The sequence below is a fragment of the Liolophura sinensis genome, chromosome 1, assembly GCF_032854445.1.
Source record: "Liolophura sinensis isolate JHLJ2023 chromosome 1, CUHK_Ljap_v2, whole genome shotgun sequence".
Taxonomy (NCBI): domain Eukaryota; kingdom Metazoa; phylum Mollusca; class Polyplacophora; order Chitonida; family Chitonidae; genus Liolophura; species Liolophura sinensis.
Window position 1 is genome coordinate 60,940,814 of NC_088295.1, and position 21,029 is coordinate 60,961,842.

Consider the following 21,029-nt stretch of genomic DNA (forward strand, 5'->3'; position numbering starts at 1 on the left):
CACGGTGCTATGTGTTTGTAAGCAAGTCATGATCTGATACGTCTCATCACGGTGCTATGTGTTTGTAAGCGAGTTATGATCGGATACGTCTCGTCACGGTGCTATGTGTTTGTAAGCGAGTTATCATCTGATACGTCTCGTCACGGTGCTATGTGTTTGTAAGCAAGTTATGATCGGATACGTCTCATCACGGTGCTATGTGTTTGTAAGCAAGTTATGATCGGATACGTCACGTCACGGTGCTATGTATTTGTAAGCGAGTTATCATCTGATACGTCTCGTCACGGTGCTATGTGTTTGTAAGCGAGTTATCATCTGATACGTCTCGCCACGGTGCTATGTGTTTGTAAGCGAGTTATCATCTGATACGTCTCGTCACGGTGCTATGTGTTTGTAAGCGAGTTATCATCTGATACGTCTCATCACGGTGCTATGTGTTTGTAAGCGAGTTATCATCGGATACGTCTCGTCACGGTGCTGTGAGTTTGTATGCAAGTTATCATCCGATGTTAGTTATTGGTACACTCATAAGCGGCTACGCAAACACACTCGGCTGATAACTGCGAACGAACGAATCAGTACCTTCATGAACGAACATCTTTCAGCCTGATTGGTCAATAGAGTTTTAAAAATTGTAGATAGAAACAGTTTTCTAACAGAATGTAGCAGGGAATGATCATACGAAATCTGATCTTGAAAACCATAAAACAGAAAAATAGCAAATCATTATAGACCTAATCTGTCATGCATTTTCTTCTTATAATTGTTGATGAAGAAACGTGTACACGTTATACGCTTTTGAATAATATATGTGTTTAGTTACGTGTATCTATCTTAAGCACAAATGCGTTTATCTCACGTTCCAAAACGCAACAGCAAGATAGAAATAAAAGAATAGATAATGAAAACCGAAACACTACCACATAACTCCAGCATATTTTATGCGTCAGCTACACGCAACCTACTTAAACCACAGATGCAAAATCATGGCCATGTTTCAAGGCCTTTCTAACACAATATCCCTGGTTTGTACGGACGTTGAAAATCTATAATGCTGTGCAAGTTACCATATATAGCGGGTCATTAATAACCCATAATCAGTTTCAACAATAGCCCAACTTTCTGTACTTGACCTACATGTGTAGGCACACGTGTCACAAAGGACAGCAAGATAGCGGAAAACCGTGATCGGGGCTCCATTGATTCGCTCTCACAACCAGCAAAAAGTATCTGGTATTTTATCTTCTTTTTTATTTTATTTTTTTTTTGACCAAACGAAAAGTACTTGCAAGAACAGTCCCATCGAGGTCAGTATAGTTTTCTGTGCTCCTTAACTATTATCGACCATTGGGTGTATTTTGGTCTCTCGGATCTTTAGCCCTGGACATGCCACTGGGCATTTAAAAGGCTTAACCACAATCTTAAATTTACAACCCTTACAATTACCACATGGCCAAAAGCCATATTTTATTATCTGGAGAATGAAAATTGACTGGGGTACATTTAGTGACCTTGTGCTATACATGGATTTCGTTGTTATTTTATCACTATCCATTCTAACATATCGGATCTATGTCATTTAAGTTTGGGGTCTTTCCAGCAACAAAAGGGAGATCTGAGACGTTTTTCAAAATAGCAATTTCCAGAGTTTTCCGAATTTTATAGTTGTCATATGTTTAATACTGGGGTACCATATTGCTGCCCATATAAATACAGCGTTTTAAAGGTGCCAGTTTCATGAAAGAAATCTCATGTATACACAAACCCAGCTTTCCTTCACAGTGTGCCATAAAAAGATTCTCCTCCTTACAAAAAGATTTATTATTCCAAACAATTTGACCATAAAATGGAACCATTTCCGGCTGTTTTTGTTACCAGTAGATTGACACTACAGAAAAAAAAACCGGAAGGGTTTTGATCAGTTTTTTGGTGTTATAGTTACAACGTAGGAGAAGACTTAAACCACCTAGCTCAATGAATAGGTGAGATGGAATCAATTTCCATAAAATGTCCGCGTCATTAAAATACCTTCTTAGCTAGACAAGCTTTAGGACTTTATTCATTAATATAAAATCTGGAGAATTCTGATCTCCCTCGAATGTATCCGTATCCATCCTACTTCTGTTAACTATCGTTTTTACAATTCAATCTAAATTTATAAATTATGAATTAACTATTTTGCGGTGCTGTTTTTAATGGAAGAACACTGGCCAAATAATCCCTTCTTGAGATGTCTTCTGTTTATTAATTCAGTGGACAACATAAATAAATATGGTGACAAAGGGCAACAATGTTTTTGCCCCCGGGACATTGATAACCAACTTGTAGACCTACCTTTATCTAAGGCACAGCTGAACGTATCCGTATAAAATAGATTTACCCCCTTTGATGTTTTTCTTCTAAATTTGAAACATTGAAGAATTTAGTTAGGAAAGAATATTCAATAGAATTAAAAGACTTCTTCTCAGAGTCAAGGAAAAGCAAAGTCACCCTCATACTTATCCAGCAAATCCATAAAAGACGTATATTTTTCCAAATGTATCGACCAAGTATCGATACTTGTATCGACCAAATCCGGTTTGCAATTCATCATTTATATTACTAACGTCCACTTTTATTCGATTAGGTAATAATTTTGAAACATTTATTATAATTTTTGAAAATTATAATTCGAATTCAATTTTAATCAGTTTTGGATCTTTCCCTGGTTTTTCAATTAAAGTTGTTACACCTTGTCTCTGCTGAAGTCCTAGTTCCCTGTATTGAGTGCTGACCGATTGATTCGAGAGGAAATGGTTTTTAATGTTACTTCAAAAATGTTGGTAAAATTCACATCCATGTGAAACCATCACATCCCCGTGAAACAAGGAGGTTATGTAACAGTGTCTAACGGAGTATTGTCCCCTTGTTCGAACTCTTCAAGCGCTTTATGGGAAAGTGGGTTACATTTAGGTGTAGTGGAGGTTCGTCGGCATTTATTTATTTGTCTGTCAGCAAATCTAGGATATGTATGTATGCTTGGCGCTTTATGCAAAACTTGACAATCGGAAGCTCTATGCATTAGGCCACCTAAGCAGTCGTAAAGAAAAGTTAAATGTTATCCTTCTAATAGGAAGCAGTTTTATACATGGGTTAACCTTGAAATAGGGTCGAAAATTAGGATCGAAGATTTTTTAAACGATTCTTCAATGTTGACAGATAGGACCGAGGACTGAAATGCTCCAAAAGTATTGTCCCTTTGTCTGTAGCGTGGGAATTTGTAGATTCAACTTTATCTGAGCTTTGCGCTGATAGAGCCTCCTAATCTTTCTACTTATTCTCTCTTTTGATTCATATGATCTGATTGGTATTTTACACCGTACTCAAGAAAATTTCATTTGTACGACGGCGGTCAGCATTATGGTGAAAGGAGCCCTGTGGAAGCCACGTTCATCAGCAGGTTGCTGCCAGACCTTTCCGCGTGCCGCCGGAGAGGGACCCAACTGGACTTTAACTCGCAGCGACTGCTTTATTGAGAGACTCCTGAATCATTGTGCCACTCTGGCATTACTTTTTTAGAATTTTTTTCAACCCCGTAAACTGCATTTGAAACTGCAATTTTTACGGTGGCATTTTCTGACCATATTGGGATCACTGACGTCATATGAGTTTTTTGTCACTAAATTACACGCATAGACTACTAGATTTCATCGTTCTAAATGCATGTACAAATAGATCTATAAATGTATTCGTAGAATGGAGCTTGACAACATATGGATGAGACGTAACTGGCATCTCTTTGATCATTGTACAGGCCACCTTAGAATCTAAAGTTTTCAAATCATTTCACTTGGTTGGAAAATCTTATTTAAAAATACAGGTGCATCACACTATTTTCCTAGACAGTTTGTAATGGCCTTTCATCTGATATGTACTTCATTTAGTATTTTCTTCGCTTTTAAACCCTCTAAACAAACTATGGAAAAATAAACGACACAACATGTGATTAAATAACACCAAACCAATGAAGATTTAGTAATAATCACACCAAATTTCACATGAACATATTCGGCAGCACTAGATAGGCCTACTTACGAGTGCAATCATAGTACAGATTATGAGAACTCAGATTTTGTCTTTTGTTTGCAATTTTGTTGTTAGTCGTTCTGTATTAGCTTAACTTGTCTATAGTAGTCATGATCTGCAATCCAGTCTCTTTGTTATACATGTAGCCCAAATTGTTGTGGAGCCGTTCTGATTTTTCCCTTTCATATGATCACGTTGACCAAAAATTTCATCTTCATTGACCACCACACAGTAGGGAATTGGCGTTAAATAGTGTAAAAGAGGTATACACTTTAGTACGTTTAAGTTCTCGTGGAAATAAGTACAGCTACTAATTCTGTTCATTGAATAGGTTTCTGTGATAAGAACACTGAGGACTAGAAATAAGTTTTTCACCCGGTGTAAACCTTCTCTGAGGTGGAAACTTTTTTCCGCGGTGTAAAGCTTTTCTCCGCAGAGGAAGCGTTTTCTCCGCTGTGGAAACGTTTTCTCCGCGGTGTAAACCTATACTCCGCGGTAGAGTAGCCTCGATCTGAGATACTAGCATCCCAGGAAGCGTTATGTTCGTCAGATCAAATGTGGCCAGTATCTCAGATAGCGGCTGACATGTGGGTATCTACAGCGGAGAAAACCTTTCCGCCGCTGAGGAAACGTTTACACCGCGAAGAAAAGGTTTTCACTTCATGCAGAGAATATGTTTGTCACTGCATTTCGAAGTTTATATATTTATCACTTTTGTCCAGCTTCTCCTGTACCATTAAAAGTTTATATAGGACAAAAACTACAAACCCATACATTATCCCATTTTCTGTATTGTTTTTATAGTTTCAAAAAAAATGTAAATATCATGCTTGTAAATGCGGTGCTATTGTGATAATAAGCAAAACAAGAATCCGGTAACTGGTGAAATGTCACTTTATGATATTTATTTATATTTTTACTTTTTAAGCTTTTCATACACAGACTTTACTTATGCGATGGTAATGAGTATTACCCAATAGTGTGGAGAAAGTCAGGCTGTTCCTACAATGTACCTGATAGGAACTATATTGGCCTTTGTCAAATGCTCAAATGACCTCTTGGCCCTGAAGCACAAAACCAGGCTTGCAAAACTAATTGGAACAAAGACCTCTTGCGTGATTGCTCGGCTAAAGGATGACCACTTTTTTAAGGCCAAAAGGGGCTAAGAGTAGGCACATTTAAGGATCGGATCCACGCCTTCGAGGATAATATGGGCCACTGTCGTCGTATTCTGGCTAAAAGCTGATGACAATATTTGGAGAATTTTATGCCTATTTGTCTGTTATTGATATGAGTTGGCAGTTGATTATTTATTTTGCTGCAGATGTGTCATAAAGCGCGTTATTCGAATAGTCATCATTAGACACAGGAAATGGCCTACAGAGTTCATAGCCGCCATCTTGGGCTGCCCTGCTGTTGTTGTTACTGTTTACATACAGGTTGGCGGCAATGTGACTACTGACGTCAGGGGTGTGTGAAGGAAGCCGCACAATGGGGTCTGTGGCGACATCCGGCGGGAATCGCGGGCGCCGCATTTCAGCTCGCACCCTGACACTTGGTACCTTTGGAGTAATCACAGCTGGATGAGAAGTAGAACTGTTTCTCCTTAGACTGTTCATCAACTCCTTCAGATCTGCCGTGTCGCCGTCACTGACGGACACTCCGCTACTTGTCACCGTGCAACCAGAAATCAAGCTGAGCATGTCTTCCTCGACAGTGAACGATCCACGTTTACTCGAGACGGGATCTGTCACTTCAGCCGTTTTTACGCATGGCGGATCTTCGACAATCATCACTCGGTGTTGACCGTTCTTGATGCGTTTCGCACTACCATATCGAATGGCTGGTTGTTTGTAAGGCATCGCGTAAATTGGACTCTCGGAGCTATGCACGGATAGGGCTCTGTCTCGGGGTTCGGTCAACACGATGTTGGTCCTGCGGTTGGCTCGGGAAGGTCGCTGGAAACGGGGTGAAGATCGTTCCACGCACTCCACCTCCATCACCACAGGTTTGCTGTCCAGACGATCCGCCTTGATGAAACGAACCAGACCGTTCCCACGCGGACGGGATCGACTGAAAGTGGAGAAAATATACAACATATACATAACGTAACGATAGTGTTGCTACATGTTCAAACTGAATAGTAGCCTCTATCATTAACAAGCTAACAATATTTTATCCACCAAATTTCAATCAATTCACAAGATATATTGTAAATATCGACCATTTCTCTTAGTGAGATAGATACAGTCTTGGATTATATTTTAATGCTTCTGTCACGTAAGTATGTTTCTACACGGAATTAGCATCTACATATATACGCACATACATATATGTAAATATATCCGTTGAATCACATCATAACATGTCAAGTTGTTGAGCAGCACCTGACATTGGCATTCTAGTCCTATTGTCTATGTCCCTTAATTTATGCGGTTATTTCTTTGGTATCTAACACCATACAAAATAATTTTCCACTGGTACCGTAATGGTGGGGAAAATGTGACCAGCTCTATGGACAGAGAATGGATAAAAATACAACTAATTCTGTGGGTGGAGAAAAGGCAACCACTTCTATGCGTCAAAATAAAGAAGCCAGCTCTGTGGGTGGAGAAACAGCTGACAAAACACGAGAACAGAGCCTGTGACCACTTATTTGAACGTGACAATTATGACCACCATTTCTCGCTTTGAGAAACAGCTGACAAAACACGAGAACAGAGCCTGTGACCACTTATTTGAACGTGACAATCATGACCTCCATTTCTCGCTTTGAGAAACAGCTGACAAAACACGAGAACAGAGCCTGTGACCACTTATTTGAACGTGACAATCATGACCTCCATTTCTGGCTTTGAGAAACAGCTGACAAAACACGGGAACAGAGCCTGTGACCACTTATTTGAACGTGACAATCATGACCACCATTTCTCGCTTTGAGAAACAGCTGACAAAACACGAGAACAGAGCCTGTGACCACTTATTTGAACGTGACAACCATGACCTCCATTTCTGGCTTTGAGAAACAGCTGACAAAACACGAGAACAGAGCCTGTGACCATTTATTTGAACGTGACAATCATGACCCCCATTTCTCGCTTTGAGAAACAGCTGACAAAACACGAGAACAGAGCCTGTGACCATTTATTTGAACGTGACAATCATGACCTCCATTTCTGGCTTTGAGAAACAGCTGACAAAACACGAGAACAGAGCCTGTGACCACTTATTTGAACGTGACAATCATGACCTCCATTTCTGGCTTTGAGAAACAGCTGACAAACCACGAGAACAGAGCCTGTGACCATTTATTTGAACGTGACAATCATGACCCCCATTCCTGTCTTTATAATCATGATAACAGTTTTTTTTCGTGTTCAGTTTCGATGCTGCATGGGCATTGTTCACTTAAATCACAAGTCACAAGTAAATCACGAAATTAAAGATACTTCTGCTCATAAAAACAAAGACAGTTCTGCTTGCAAAGCAAAGATAGTTTTGCTTGCAAAGCTAAAGCAGTTCAGCTCCCAAACAAAGACAGTTCTGCTCTTAAAGCAAAAAGGTACGTGTAATTCACAGACGCTGTAATGTAATAGCAGTAGCCTGTTCCACAGAATGAGAGATTTTTTACTATCAGTGCTCAAGGGACACTTAAGACCTTGTTAAACAAATTCTGTATGAGTAGCAAATGAGGATTCTAACTATAATTTGGGTTAGAATTTCACAACATTTAAGTTTAACCCAATAGAAATATTTCCCTATTTCTATGGGAAAAACTTAGATAGAATTTGTTGCCATATGACACACTCCTGAAAAGAGAAAAACAAGTATGAAAGAGATTGATATTTACCTCAAGAGCTTGGTGAACAAAACAAGCGAAGTAATGACGAACACAATGGCCACCACCCCGACTCCTGCTAGTGTTCCTGAATAAAATATGAGTCAGATTTTTATATGGCAGATGTTATTTTTTTGTTAAGTGGTGAACAAATGGAAAATAGAAAACAAACCATGCAAATGAAACAACTTTATCCCGTAATTGTATTATTCCAAGAGCACAAATAAATACACTTGTTCCTGATCGTTTGATAGATTAACTGATTGATTGGTGATCGAACTCGACCTCAAGAATATGTCATATATGAAGGCCGTGATTCATGGCTGGTGAGAAGTGGTACCCAGAGGAGAGCTTTCCCAGGTAAACGTATGATACATGTACCCCGACAAGTTATACTTGTACATACCAGTTTCTCGTCTCTCTGCGACTTAAGTGTATACGCCATATTTTGGATTATAAAATATACTAGTGCAATTGCTTCCATAAAATATTTATGTAAAATACATGTAGGTCTTCGGCGCATCAGAAAATGTCAAATAAAGGTGAGAATGAGATGGATGAAGGCTGATTAACAAAATGACTTGCTCAGTAAATTCAAATTAAAACTTAAAATTCTTTACGAGATAAAACGAAAAAATGCTGAATAGGGGAGACAACTCGTACGGTCCTGAAAGCGTGAATTGCTATGGCGGTATAGAATATTAATTACTTAATTAACATACTCCTGCTGTATTTTGTAGATACAGCATTGTGAATATGTAAACATGCTTTCTTTCCACATTAAGAACTCAGCATAACTCAGCATGTACAATGAACGTACAATGAATACCGTGCTGAACCAATGTAGGCCTACTGTATTGACGTGCCTTTCCTCTATAATAGGGCACAGTTGGTAGAGCGTCCGCTTCTGGAATGGTAGATCCAGGATCATTCCTGGGTCGAGTCACACCTTAGACTTTAAAAAGTTGTAACTTCCTCGCTTGGCGTTCAGCATGAAGGGGATAGTGCAACGACTGGTTGACATGTATCAGTATAATGGCTCGGACGGGGCTGCTTACTTCCCCTCGGTAAGTGGTTTCAGTGAAGCAGCACTGGATGAAAGAGCCTAGGGATTACTTCGTTGTCATATGACTGAAAAATTGTTGAGCACGACGTTAAACCCCAAGCGCTCACTCATTCACTCTGTCATAGGTTTGTGTGGTTTAAGACACATGTTTGTTTGCTTGATGGCTTTTTTTTCTCAGGGTTTGTTTCATTAAGGTTTGCTCGATGTTTGCTTGCTTTCGGCTTGTTTACTTGAGGTTCGTTGACTTAAGGTCTGTTCGCTCGCGGTTTATTTGTTTGGTATTTATTCGTTTGAGGTTCGTTTACTGGGAGTTCATTTGCTTGTGGTTTGTTTGCTTGGAGTTAGATTGCTTGGTTGTAGTCTGCATGGTTGTAGTCGGCTTGGTTGTAGTGTACTTGGTTGTAGTCTGCTTGGGGTCTAAAGTGAATAATGTTACCACGAGGAAAACGGGCACGCTAAGTCACAAAACATTGACATCCACCATGCTGAGTACTGCTTGCTCGTACCAGGCTTTTAAACATTTCTCTATGACTCCAAACGACGAATCATCGAGATTGTGAGCTTTATGCTCTTATGAAGGGCTGCGTGCAAGGAGGCGTGGAATTGAGCTCGCAAATTCCGTTTAAGACACTCAAAACAATACACTACGCCGATACAAATATACGTGTAAGCTCACCTATCAAAATAAACCTCTGTAGATGATGGGTTTCGTCAGACACTTCTTCTGCAAAAAAGATCAGATTATATTGGGGTAATGAATATATAATGTATAGCCTCTTGAGTCACATAATTATTAAAATCGTTTTGTTGCTTGAATTTTGGCATTTCGAGGCAATAAGGAACGTATATTAACCAAAACAGCTCCAGAAAGAGTAAGCAATTTTTATGGGCCAAGGCATGGAAGCAAAATCTACAAAATAATATTTAATAAATTCTAGTAGGAGAAACGTCAGTAGACGATAGTTTTCAAAGAAGAATGAGGGTTTCTGTTTGCGCAGTAGCCTTCCCGGTATACCAGTCATGTGGTGCACAGATAAACTGTTATCTTACCCGCACACAGTTTTGGAGACACGGCCTGTGACTGGGTCCCACTCTTGTAGACCGGAACCACTGAAGTCGTGACTTCCGCTGGCAGGCCGACCACTCCGCCCGTTAACACTGCAGGACAAATTAACATGAACTTTAACTGTACATGGAAAATGACTAATATGCTTTACTACGGTACCGGACATAGCAGTTAAGCTAGACACATATACTCATACTAGGGTAATGGCATTTATAACTTTGTTCAGAGAAAATCAAATTGTGACTCACGCATGGGCATACTAAAATTTACACCCAGATTTTTGGGGTAGTCTTTATCTTTAACTGTCAAAAGAAAATTGTCCATAAAAACACATTAAAAAATTTTCTTTGCAGAAACCTTGTGATCCATCAAATTTGACTTCCTTGCAGAAATATCAATACAATCTGCATAGCTGCAATCGTACACGTCTATTGTCTTTTAAAATCCGTTAATCCTCTGTAGGTAAATCAGTAATTTCATGTGATTGTGTATTATCTGTGATGAGAACACAGCATTTTGAGTACCGGTAACTCTATGCTGCTGAAGTCTAATAAACTGCAACTAACATCATTGCATTATTAACCCTATTCCGTGTAAACCATGTGATATCTACGTTACTGCATGTACATGTACTTCCTAAGCATAAAGGTGAACAGTTAGAATAAAAACTCTGACTAGAGGCCAGATTTCAAAGATAATATGTGTGACCATTTACCAACTACCACACTGTTATCACTGTTCTGTTCTGGTTTTACTCTCTATATTATGGCCTTTTGTATTGTTATTAATAATGTTCTACAGGTATAGTGCTTTTTTGTGAATATTAACTATGGAATATACGTGAACAGTTAGAATAAACCCTGACAAGTGGCCAGACTTAAACGATAATAGGTATGAACATTTACAAACTATCAAACTGTTGTCACTGTTCTGGTTTTACTCTATATACTGTGGCCTTTTGTACTGTTATTTTTTTAAAGTGTGTACTACATCTATAGTGATCTGTCACAAACAATGACTATCATAAACACTATTGAAACAAGTCGACAATCTAATCACAATGCCAAATGCTCTACGTTTTCGACATGAAACAGTAAATAACCTTTAGTGCTGTATTGAGCTGTATTTGTAGTGAGTGTAGGCCTACTGGTCTGATAAGCCCGTGAAGTAGACTGGTAAGGAATCTCTGAAGTTGTTGTTGTCGTTGTCATTGTCGTTGCCTTTGTGGTAGGTTTTACATATCGATGAGACCCACATCCAAGTTGGCTTGGAATATTGTATTCTATATCTGCTTTCTTGGCATCGGTGACTACAGAAAAAGCAAAATATAAAAATGGAAATAATCAATGAATAAGCAGAGTAATAAAACCATGCAGACAAGATCTGACTGATACAAACGAATCTCTGTATTGACATTGTAAATATCGTCCATGTATGAACTTATACAAAACACGCTGACCAACATGTTCAAAATGAACCGGGCTATAGTTGAAAGAGTTCAGGGTCTACTTTCCTAAAACTTCGCAAGTCATTTCTGGTATATATTTCTATCGTTGTCAATAAGTTTTAGTGGAATAAGGCGACGTGGTTTACGTGGACAGTTACGAAAACCTTTTTCACGATGTTTTGTGAAAATGATTTTAGTGGATAGTATAAGCAAATAAAATATTAGAAAAGCTAAAAAAAAAAATGATATGAGGTTCGTCAGAAAGGCAGCAGAAAAATATGGGTAAAACTGCTTTCATTCAAATTTTTAGATATTTAAAATATTGTTAAAGGCATTCAGATGTTTCAAATCTATGGTGGCCCTCATGAACCATATAGCCGGTGTTTATGTTCTCAGCCGTCCAGTTCTCGACACACTGTGAATTGGTTGAAAATCTCTTATCACCCACGACTAAAAGATTACTTAAACGATTTTCTAAAAATTGTCTGTAGATGAATATAGGGAGAAAAAAGTGATGAAAACAGGGTACCTTATCACTGACAGTATGGAGTACAAAGTCCACCTTATATTCAACAGTTGATTGCATTTAATTCAGTGGAACAAAACTCTACTAAAATAAGTAAACTTGTTTTTAGAGACAGTTTTCAATGGGTTTCTCCCTTGACGCTCTTTTCATTTTTACACGATCCTTTCGTTTAAACTTAATGTACGCTTCACACTTACCATGTCCTAAACCCGTGAACAACCTTGAGCCATGTTCCACAAACGAGCTAAGTAAACTGACTTAATAATTGGATAGTAAAGTTACTAGTTCCGTTACCATGGCGATTACCAAGACCGATATTAGCTGGTCTTAAATTACTTATTTGCACTATTATCGATAATTTGTAATTATTATCCGAGATCTGAGATTGCAGTTAACGGATGATGAGTTTGTCTTACATTGATAAGAAAACCACAGTCGTTCTTTAGGATTGACAGGTGTGAACCAGACTACGGCTCTCCTGGACCCTTCGGGCAATAAGATGGGTTCATGGGAATAAGATTCCTCGACACCCGAGGGAACACCTGATGTCCCACAGAGCACGGAGGCAGGCAGGTGCTGATAAGACCCAGAAGTGTCCATGAACTGAAGCCTAAATGACGTCTCCCCTTCACACGATGCGCCTGGTCCAACGTAGAGATCGTTGACGCTCAGTGTTAGTCTGTTGCCACTTGGAATCGGGATACTCCATTGGCAGAAAGGTAACTTGACGATGTCTCGTCTTGCAGGCTCGTCTGTGAAATTTGGGCTGAGAACATGTCGGTGAAAATCAGGTACGGGAAGTCGATGACCAGAACAAACGTCGTATATTCTGTTCTCTAAAACAGAAGATTGTATTGATGTTACATGTGCTTGTTTTTGGACTGACTAATGAACCAAACAGACTGTTGATCATTGGACCGTTAGTGGTAAAACAGATCAAGAGCTTGATTTATCATAAAGCCTTTGCCTACCTAAGGAGCTAGGTCTCATGCTCAAATCCAGCTCCAGTAAAGCCTGGTGATTTAGTCTGGACACTCCGGTTTTTTGCACTGTCGTCGTCTTAGTGAAAATATACTTCAAATAAATATTTAAGTCGATCTCACTTACCTAAAATGTCAGGTACCTGATGAAAAGGGTGGTGTATTTATAGAATTTCATTGGTTAAAAACCGATAAAAATAAGATAAATATTAAATAAAATGGGCTGTATTCCACAATATGTTCGTAGTGAAAACATTAGAGCCGGTCATTGTAAGCTCCACGTCTTGCTTAAAACAGCTGGCCAGGGCTGCTGGAAAACATTTTTATTCCAGTTCCGGTTTTATGTAGAGGATTTAGTTAGCATTTGATTCAAAACTGTATGATTTTGTGGGGGGTTTTTTTGTTTTCTGAGGAGTAAATTATCAGTAGCAATCAGCGTGAAACTGCATGTTCAAGCGTTTTTGAGTAAGAGTTTCGCCCTTATACCACATTATAACTTGATGACGCAAGTCGGTATTATTATTATATTAAAAGTATGTTTGAAAGTAAAAACAAATGTTGCAAAGTTAAGTAATTTGATATGTTGTATTATAGGTCTACTCAACGTGCACGAGGAAGTAAACACTTGCTGGAGAGGGTAGGGGAGAGAAGAGGGGGAAAGGCAATATGTGATGACGTCAAGGCCTGCGTGACTATAGAAAATGTGAGCTAACTTAGTAGGCTAACCTGTACAAATTTGGTATTAGCTTTACAGGATTTCCTACATTCCTAGAAAGCAAATCACTTTATTCCAGTGCATATGCTACGCCATGAACACGAATCCCCAAATAAACGCCTGTAAATCAGTGATATCAGATTTCTGTTCCGGGAAGGGAAATAAACTGAGATAATGTAAAATGTGCAATCTTGCTTCAAGTTTTAATTTCCTTCTTTAGTTACAAGGGAAAATTTATTAGTCATAAGGTTGTTGTGTAACTTTGATAAGAACAGTAATATAGTGTTTGCCATATATGTATGAAAATTTACACATGAAAAGAAAACAAAAGCAGACAAAAAATTGAATTTAACTGAATTTAGTTACATATTCTTTGCACCCGTCTCCACTAGAAACCGACTTACGTTTTAAGAATTTCCTCGACATTTATAAGTGACTGAACAATATTTATCAACATGGAAGGACTGGTGCGAAAAGAAATCTCCAGTCCTATCAATATTTTTGTTAGTTATGAGGTCCTACACGGCACTAACCTCATTACTATAAGAGTATAGCTAAGGTGACCCGTCCGCGTTTGATTTATTTATTCATTTTATTGGTGTTTTACACCGAATACACAAGAATATTTCACTTATAAGACGTTGGCCAAAATTATGGTGGGAGAAAATTTAACAGAGCCAGGGGACATACCCAGGGCCATCCACAGGTTTGCTGACAGACCACCCCACGTACGACAGGAGAGGAAGCCAGCATAAGCTGGACTTGTATTCACTGCGAGCGCATTGGTGAGAGGCTGCTAGGTCATTGGGCTGCTCTCACTCTAACCACTTATTCCCGAGTCACTTCACACATAAAAAATTGACAATACTGGTCGATATAAGTATGAAGGGACGGGCCCAAGTATTGATAAACGACCTTGATATTTTCTGAGTGGAGCAAACATATGTAAAAGTCAAGTCCCGGACAACTTTGTGCTGATGCAACTGATGCGGGTGTCCTGTCTGGTGTCTTCGTCGTGACCTTCCGCTGAGGCAGCACTACAAATGTGTCGGCATTAACATCGATCTGATACTTGAAAATCGAAATAAAGTTGAAAGCAACGTTAAGTCGCAAGCCGGCAAGCCAACTTGCTATATTGTGGCCATCTGTTCTAGGAAAGAGTGGGGGGAGTGGGCGTGGTAGGGTGATATTACCGGTGTACAATAGCTGAACATTGATCATGATACGAATATTGTCCAACTGGTGTAATGCAATTAAAATCTCCCTTTATATCAATACCAATGGTTATTTGCCGTGTCTATTGTGGTCTTTATATCTATAGGAGGGTAAATTCGACACTTTGCCGTCTACAATGACGCCGAAATTCATGCCTATGTCAAGGTAAATTACCCCCGTCCTTCTCAGTGATACATTTAAATTTTTGATTGTTGGCTTGGTGTAGTTTACCTTGTATACAGTTGTAAATCACCTCCATTTTCTCCGAGGCTTTAAACTCTGGCGTCATTTGGCAGCACTGTCTCTGTATTTGTCTTAGTAAATGTTCTTGACACGAAGTTCTTGCGTTACACACTTTGGCCAGCAGATTGAAAACCCCAGCTTTGGTGCAGGACCCCAATGCTGGAGAACTTCCAGAAGAAATGAGGACATCTCGCAGAAGAATGACCCCATGTCCTTCCGGGCACTGTGGGGTATTACCCTGGGATTTACATATGTCAACGGAACAAAGGTCACCTGGGGTAACAAATAAGGAGAAAAATGTGAAACTATCTATATTCACCTCATGCCAAATTATTCGAAATCACCGGACTAGGATGCATGCAATCTGTTATAATATAAAAATATTACAGCATAGACGGTAAAACCAGAACAGTGACGAAAGTCTTTCGAGAATCATATATCACTATTTTAAACTGTCTGAAGCAAATTAAATTGTTGCTTTTGTAAATCATATAAACAATACGTATTACGACATAACCAATCATGTACGAAACGACCACAGCATATAGAGTAAAACCAAATCAGCGACCACAGTGTTTTGCATGTACCTCAGTCAGTTTTTATTCCGGTTGTTCAAAAGTATATGCTTAAAAAGTTGCAACGTACGCGCTCGTTAGCACCGTGACTTAAGCAGAATTTGGTTAAAACGAGCAACGGTGTTAGTTGCCGTTTGTTGGACATCGCTGGTCTAGAATTACTCAATATCCTACTCAAGAATACAATACCAGAAGACCACTGCTTGGAGCAGTAAAAGCACCACATTGACGACAGCTTGATAGTGTGATACCCATATCACGTGAGAAGCCATATCATTTATCTGAAGTTATACGAGGGTTGGTCGAGGGTTTCCCCCAGGCTCTTTCCGGTTTCCTCACACGATAATGCTGGTCACCGTCGTACAAGTGAGATATTCTTGAATACAACGTAAAACACCAATTGATTAATTAAGTTATCTAAAAAATCATTTGGTTTCTTACAATATCCTTGTTTCTTTTCTTCAATGTTTTCAGATTTGAGGCGTGCAACCTGTTTGTTGTCTAAGATGTATTATAAGTAATAGTACTGTTGACTTACAATAAAAACATCTGCACGTCGTCTTTCCACAAAACACTGTAACTGCAACGGTTTCATTCACTAAACAAGTCAGAGTTTAGCTAGTAATATTTAAATCAGCTTGAAAACTATTTCTATGAAACTATAGCGGGCAAATCAAAATTTCATTCTTACCTTTCGTGACATGGAAAACGTGCTGATATTGAATGAAATAAAGAAGCAAACTTATCGAGCAGTGGTATCTTCGTCCCATTCTATACATAAAAATGTCCACAATGTATATAAGGGCGGCTGTCACAGTTCAAAAAGACAGAAATGTTGGCACAAAGGTTTGATTTTAAAACGTGGCCATTGACAAGCGGAAGTCTGGAGAGTCCCGAGCGTGCTGCGGATCATGTTGCCAGGCGTACTGGGGCGAGCACATTTAGTGCAAAGCATCCTGTCTATGTGGCCAACTTGGCCGTGACTTTGAAGCAATCTAAGTTTACGTACATCTCATTGCACTGTTTGTGAAGAGCATCAAACATATGCCAATTATTAGCGACGGATGCTCAACTCAACAAGTGCAAAGTATCAAGTCTAACCAATTAAGACTTGGCTTCGGTGTAAAATTTATGTTTGCTACTCCAAAAGGACTTTGAACTTTAGAGCGAAGTATCAATCGTAATTAAAGACCCATAACATAGAGAGTAAGACCTGAGCAGGGACGACAGCGTAATAGCTGAAAAATGGTCACCGGTAATCCGTGAAGAACGGCCCCTTGTCAATGTAAAGGCATAAATAGCAGCAATTTACACGCCCTCTAGTACCATAGCTTAAGGGGAATAGGTTAAAACAATGCAGTGATGCTGATTGCAATTTGTTATACATCTCTGCTTTAGATTTACTCAAAATGCTGTGTTTTCATCACATTTAACATACAGTCACAAGGAAACAAATCTGGAAATCGGGGAATCTGGAATATGCAAGAATACAGTATAATTAAAGACGCACAGCATATAGAGTAAGACCAGAGCAGGGACGACAGTGTGATAGCTGGCAAATGGTCACACGTAATCGGTGAAATGCAGCCTCTTGTCAATTTACTTGAATCAGGGTTTTATTCTAACTGTTCATGTAAATGCATAAATAGTAGCAATCTCCCCCCCCCCACCCCCCACCCCCTTGCTCTATGGCTAGGCCGACTTCGAACTGACTTTGTGGTAAACGCGTGCATATGTTTCAAATGAAACTACTTGTTTGAAACACTAACTGTGCACAGTATCAAACGTATAAGACCAACTTGGCTTGAGTGCAAATTATAGTTACATGTTGTCTTTCACTCTGAAAACGTATTAAAATCATTAATAATCCCACGACTTGGACTTTTGGCATGTCATGACTTTACCATTTGAAAATGGACAAATGAGCTTGAAAAATACCGCTTAAACCTGACCCACTTATAGAGAGTCCATTCTGAATGTGATATGCAAACTGTAGGCCAAGTATCAAGGCCATCCAACATCTCATTAATAAAAGCTAAGAATTGTGGGTATATTGCAGGCAAAGAAAACATTAACATAAAGTACACATCGGAGGAAAGATCATGAAACAATTTCTAGGAAAACAGATAGATTTATTTCTTGTAGAGTTTTTCCCAACCGAGTAAAAACGTTTTATTGATGTTGCCAGGGTTGGTAGTGAATCAAAGAGCGTCAACGACGTCACATCCATAATTTTCACTGAAATGCTCATTCTGCATTCATAAATTTCTGTGCACATGAATTTTGATGAAATCTAACAATCCATGTGTGTTAAGGGATAGAAGCCTTAGTTGACACCATGCGCACCATAATGGCCAGAATAGGTCATCGCCAAATCTAAACTGAGTTTCAAATGCTTTTTACTAGGTAAAAAAATTCTAAAAAATGAATCAAAATATAGTAACGACACTCTTTAATGATCTATCATCTGACATATACTTCACGTTAGTGTCCTTTGTAAAGGGTTTTCAAAATCAAGTTAAGTTTTTGACAATGGTGAATTCAAGTGTAAATCAAACCCACTCTTTCACTATCCTTTCTTTTCGCGTTTGAACATACTGGCCTACCATAACAGTGAGTGGAAATAACCGGTAATAATGCGACTTTTTTCATCGTGGAAAAAATGTAATGATTCATGGCACTAATCAGCTCCTGCACATTAAAAAAGTATGATGTGTAAAATTGAGCTTGCGGCATCCTAAATCACGCTAGGACCGTACATGGGCATCACATGGGAATAAAACAGTACGCTAGAATCTTACATCGCGCTATGGTCTTACATCATGATAGGACCGTACATGTGCTTTACATGAGGAAGAAGCATCATGCTAGAATCTTACATCGCGCTATGGTCTTACCTCATGATAGGACCGTACATGTGCTTCACATGGGGAAGAAGCATCATGCTAGAATCTTACATCGCGCTATGGTCTTACGTCACGCTAGAATCTTACATGTGCATCACATTTGGATCAAACAGTACCCTAGAATCTTACATCGCGCTGTGGTATTACAACACATTAGGATCTTACATGTGCATCACATGGGGATCAAGCATCACGCTAAAATCGAACACCGTGCTATAGTCTTACATCACGGTAGAATCTTACATCGTGCTATGGTCTTACATAATGCCAGAATCTTACATAGCGCTTTGGTCTCCAAAATCTTACATCATTGTAGAATCTTACATCATGCTAGAATCTTATATCGCGCTATGATCTCACATCACGCTAGAATCTTATATCATGCTTGGATTTTACATGTGCATCACATGGGGATCCAACATCACGCTAGAATCTTACATCGCGCCATGGTCTTACATCATGCTTGGATTTCACATGTGCATCGCATGAGGATTAAACATCAAGCTAGAATCTTACATCGCGCTATGGTCTTACATCAGGCCAAAATATAACATGTGCATCACATGGAGATCAAACATCCTGTTAGAATCTTACATCGCGCTATGGTCTTACATCATGATAGGACCGTACATGGGCATCATGTGGGGATCAAACAGTACCCTAGAATCTTACATCGCCCTATGGTCTTACATCACGCTAAAATATAACATGTGCATCACATGGAGATCAAACAACCTGTTAGAATCTGACATCGCCCTATGGTCTTACATCAGGCTAAAATATAACATGTGCATCACATGGAGATCAAACAGTACCCTAGAATCTTACATCGCGCTATAGTCTTACATCACGGTAGAATCTTACATCGCGCTATGGTCTTACATAATGCCAGAATCTTACATCGGGCTTTGGTCTTACATCACCCTAAAATCTTACATCATGGTAGAATCTTACAACACGCTAGAATCTTATATCGCGCTATGATCTCACATCATGCTAGAATCTTATATGGTGCTGTGGTTTTACATCATGCTAGAATCTTACATCGGGCTTTGGTCTTACATCACGCTAGGATCTTTCATCAGGCTAGAATCTTACTAACATCGCTCTATGGTCTTACGTCACGCTATGATCTTACATGTGCATCACATGGGTATCAAACATCACGCTAGAATCTTAAATCGCGCCATGGTTTTACATCATGCTAGGACCTTAGGCCTACATGTGCATCACATGGGCATCAATCAAAACGGTAGAATCTAACATCGAGCTATGGTCTTACATCACGCTAGGGTCTTACATGTGCAGCACATGGGTATCAAACATCACGCTATAATCTTATAGCATGCTATGGTGTTACATCACGTTATGATCTTTCATGGGCATCACATGGGTATTAAACATCACGCTAGAATCTTACATCGCGCCATGGTTTTACATCATGCTAGGGTCTTACATGTGCAGCACATGGGGATGAAACATCACACTAGAATCTTACATCACGCTATAGTGTTACATCACGCTATGATCTTACATGTGTATCACATGGGGATCAAAGATTACTCTAGAATCTTACATCGCGCCATGGTTTTACATCATGCTATGGTCTTACATGTGCAGCACATGGGGATGAAACATCACGCTAGAATCTTACATCACGCTATGGTGTTACATCACGCTATTATTTTACATGTGCATCACATGGCGCTATGGTCTTACCTCACGCTAGAATCTTACATTGCGGTGTGATCTTATATCAGGCTAGGATCTTACATGTGCATCACTTGGAGATGATACATTACGCTAAAATCTTACATCGCGCTATGATCTAACATGACGTTAAGATCTTACATGTGCATCACATTGGGATCAAACATCACGCTAGAATCTTACATCATGCTAGGATCTTACATGTGCATCAAAAGGGTTCAAACATGACGGTGGAATCTTATATCGCGCTATGATCTTACGTCATGCTAGGATCTTACATCGGGCTATGGTTTTACATCACGCTCGAATCTTACATGTGGATCACATGGGATCAAATATCACGGTGGAATCTTACATCGCACTATGGTCTTATGTCATGCTAGGATCTTAAATTTGCATCACATGGGGATCAAACAGTACGCTTGAATCTTACATCGCGCTGTGGTTTTGCATCACGCTAGGATCTTACATGTGCATCACTTGGAGATCAAACATCATGCTAGAATGTTACATCGCGCTATGGTCTTACATGATACTAGGATTTTACATGTTCATCACGTGGAGGTCAAACATCCTGCTAGAATCTTACATCGCGCTGTGGTCTAACATCATGCTTGGATTTCACATGTGTATCACATTGGGATCACACATCACGCTAGTATCTTACATCGCGCTGT

General features: G+C 39.3%; 1 protein-coding gene across 1 annotated transcript; it reads right to left on the reverse strand.

Annotated features, from left to right (window-relative positions):
• Window positions 1–4,960: 4,960 nt before the first annotated feature.
• Window positions 4,961–19,090, reverse strand: LOC135462949 (uncharacterized). Its single transcript, XM_064740274.1, has 9 exons — window positions 19,081–19,090; window positions 16,428–16,544; window positions 15,150–15,434; window positions 12,425–12,844; window positions 11,138–11,344; window positions 10,020–10,127; window positions 9,646–9,693; window positions 7,916–7,991; window positions 4,961–6,138 (listed from the first exon to the last, which is right to left on the reverse strand). The coding sequence occupies exons 1-9, from the start codon at window positions 19,088–19,090 to the stop codon at window positions 5,376–5,378; spliced, it is 2,034 nt and encodes a 677-aa protein (XP_064596344.1). The 3' UTR covers window positions 4,961–5,375.
• Window positions 19,091–21,029: the final 1,939 nt, after the last annotated feature.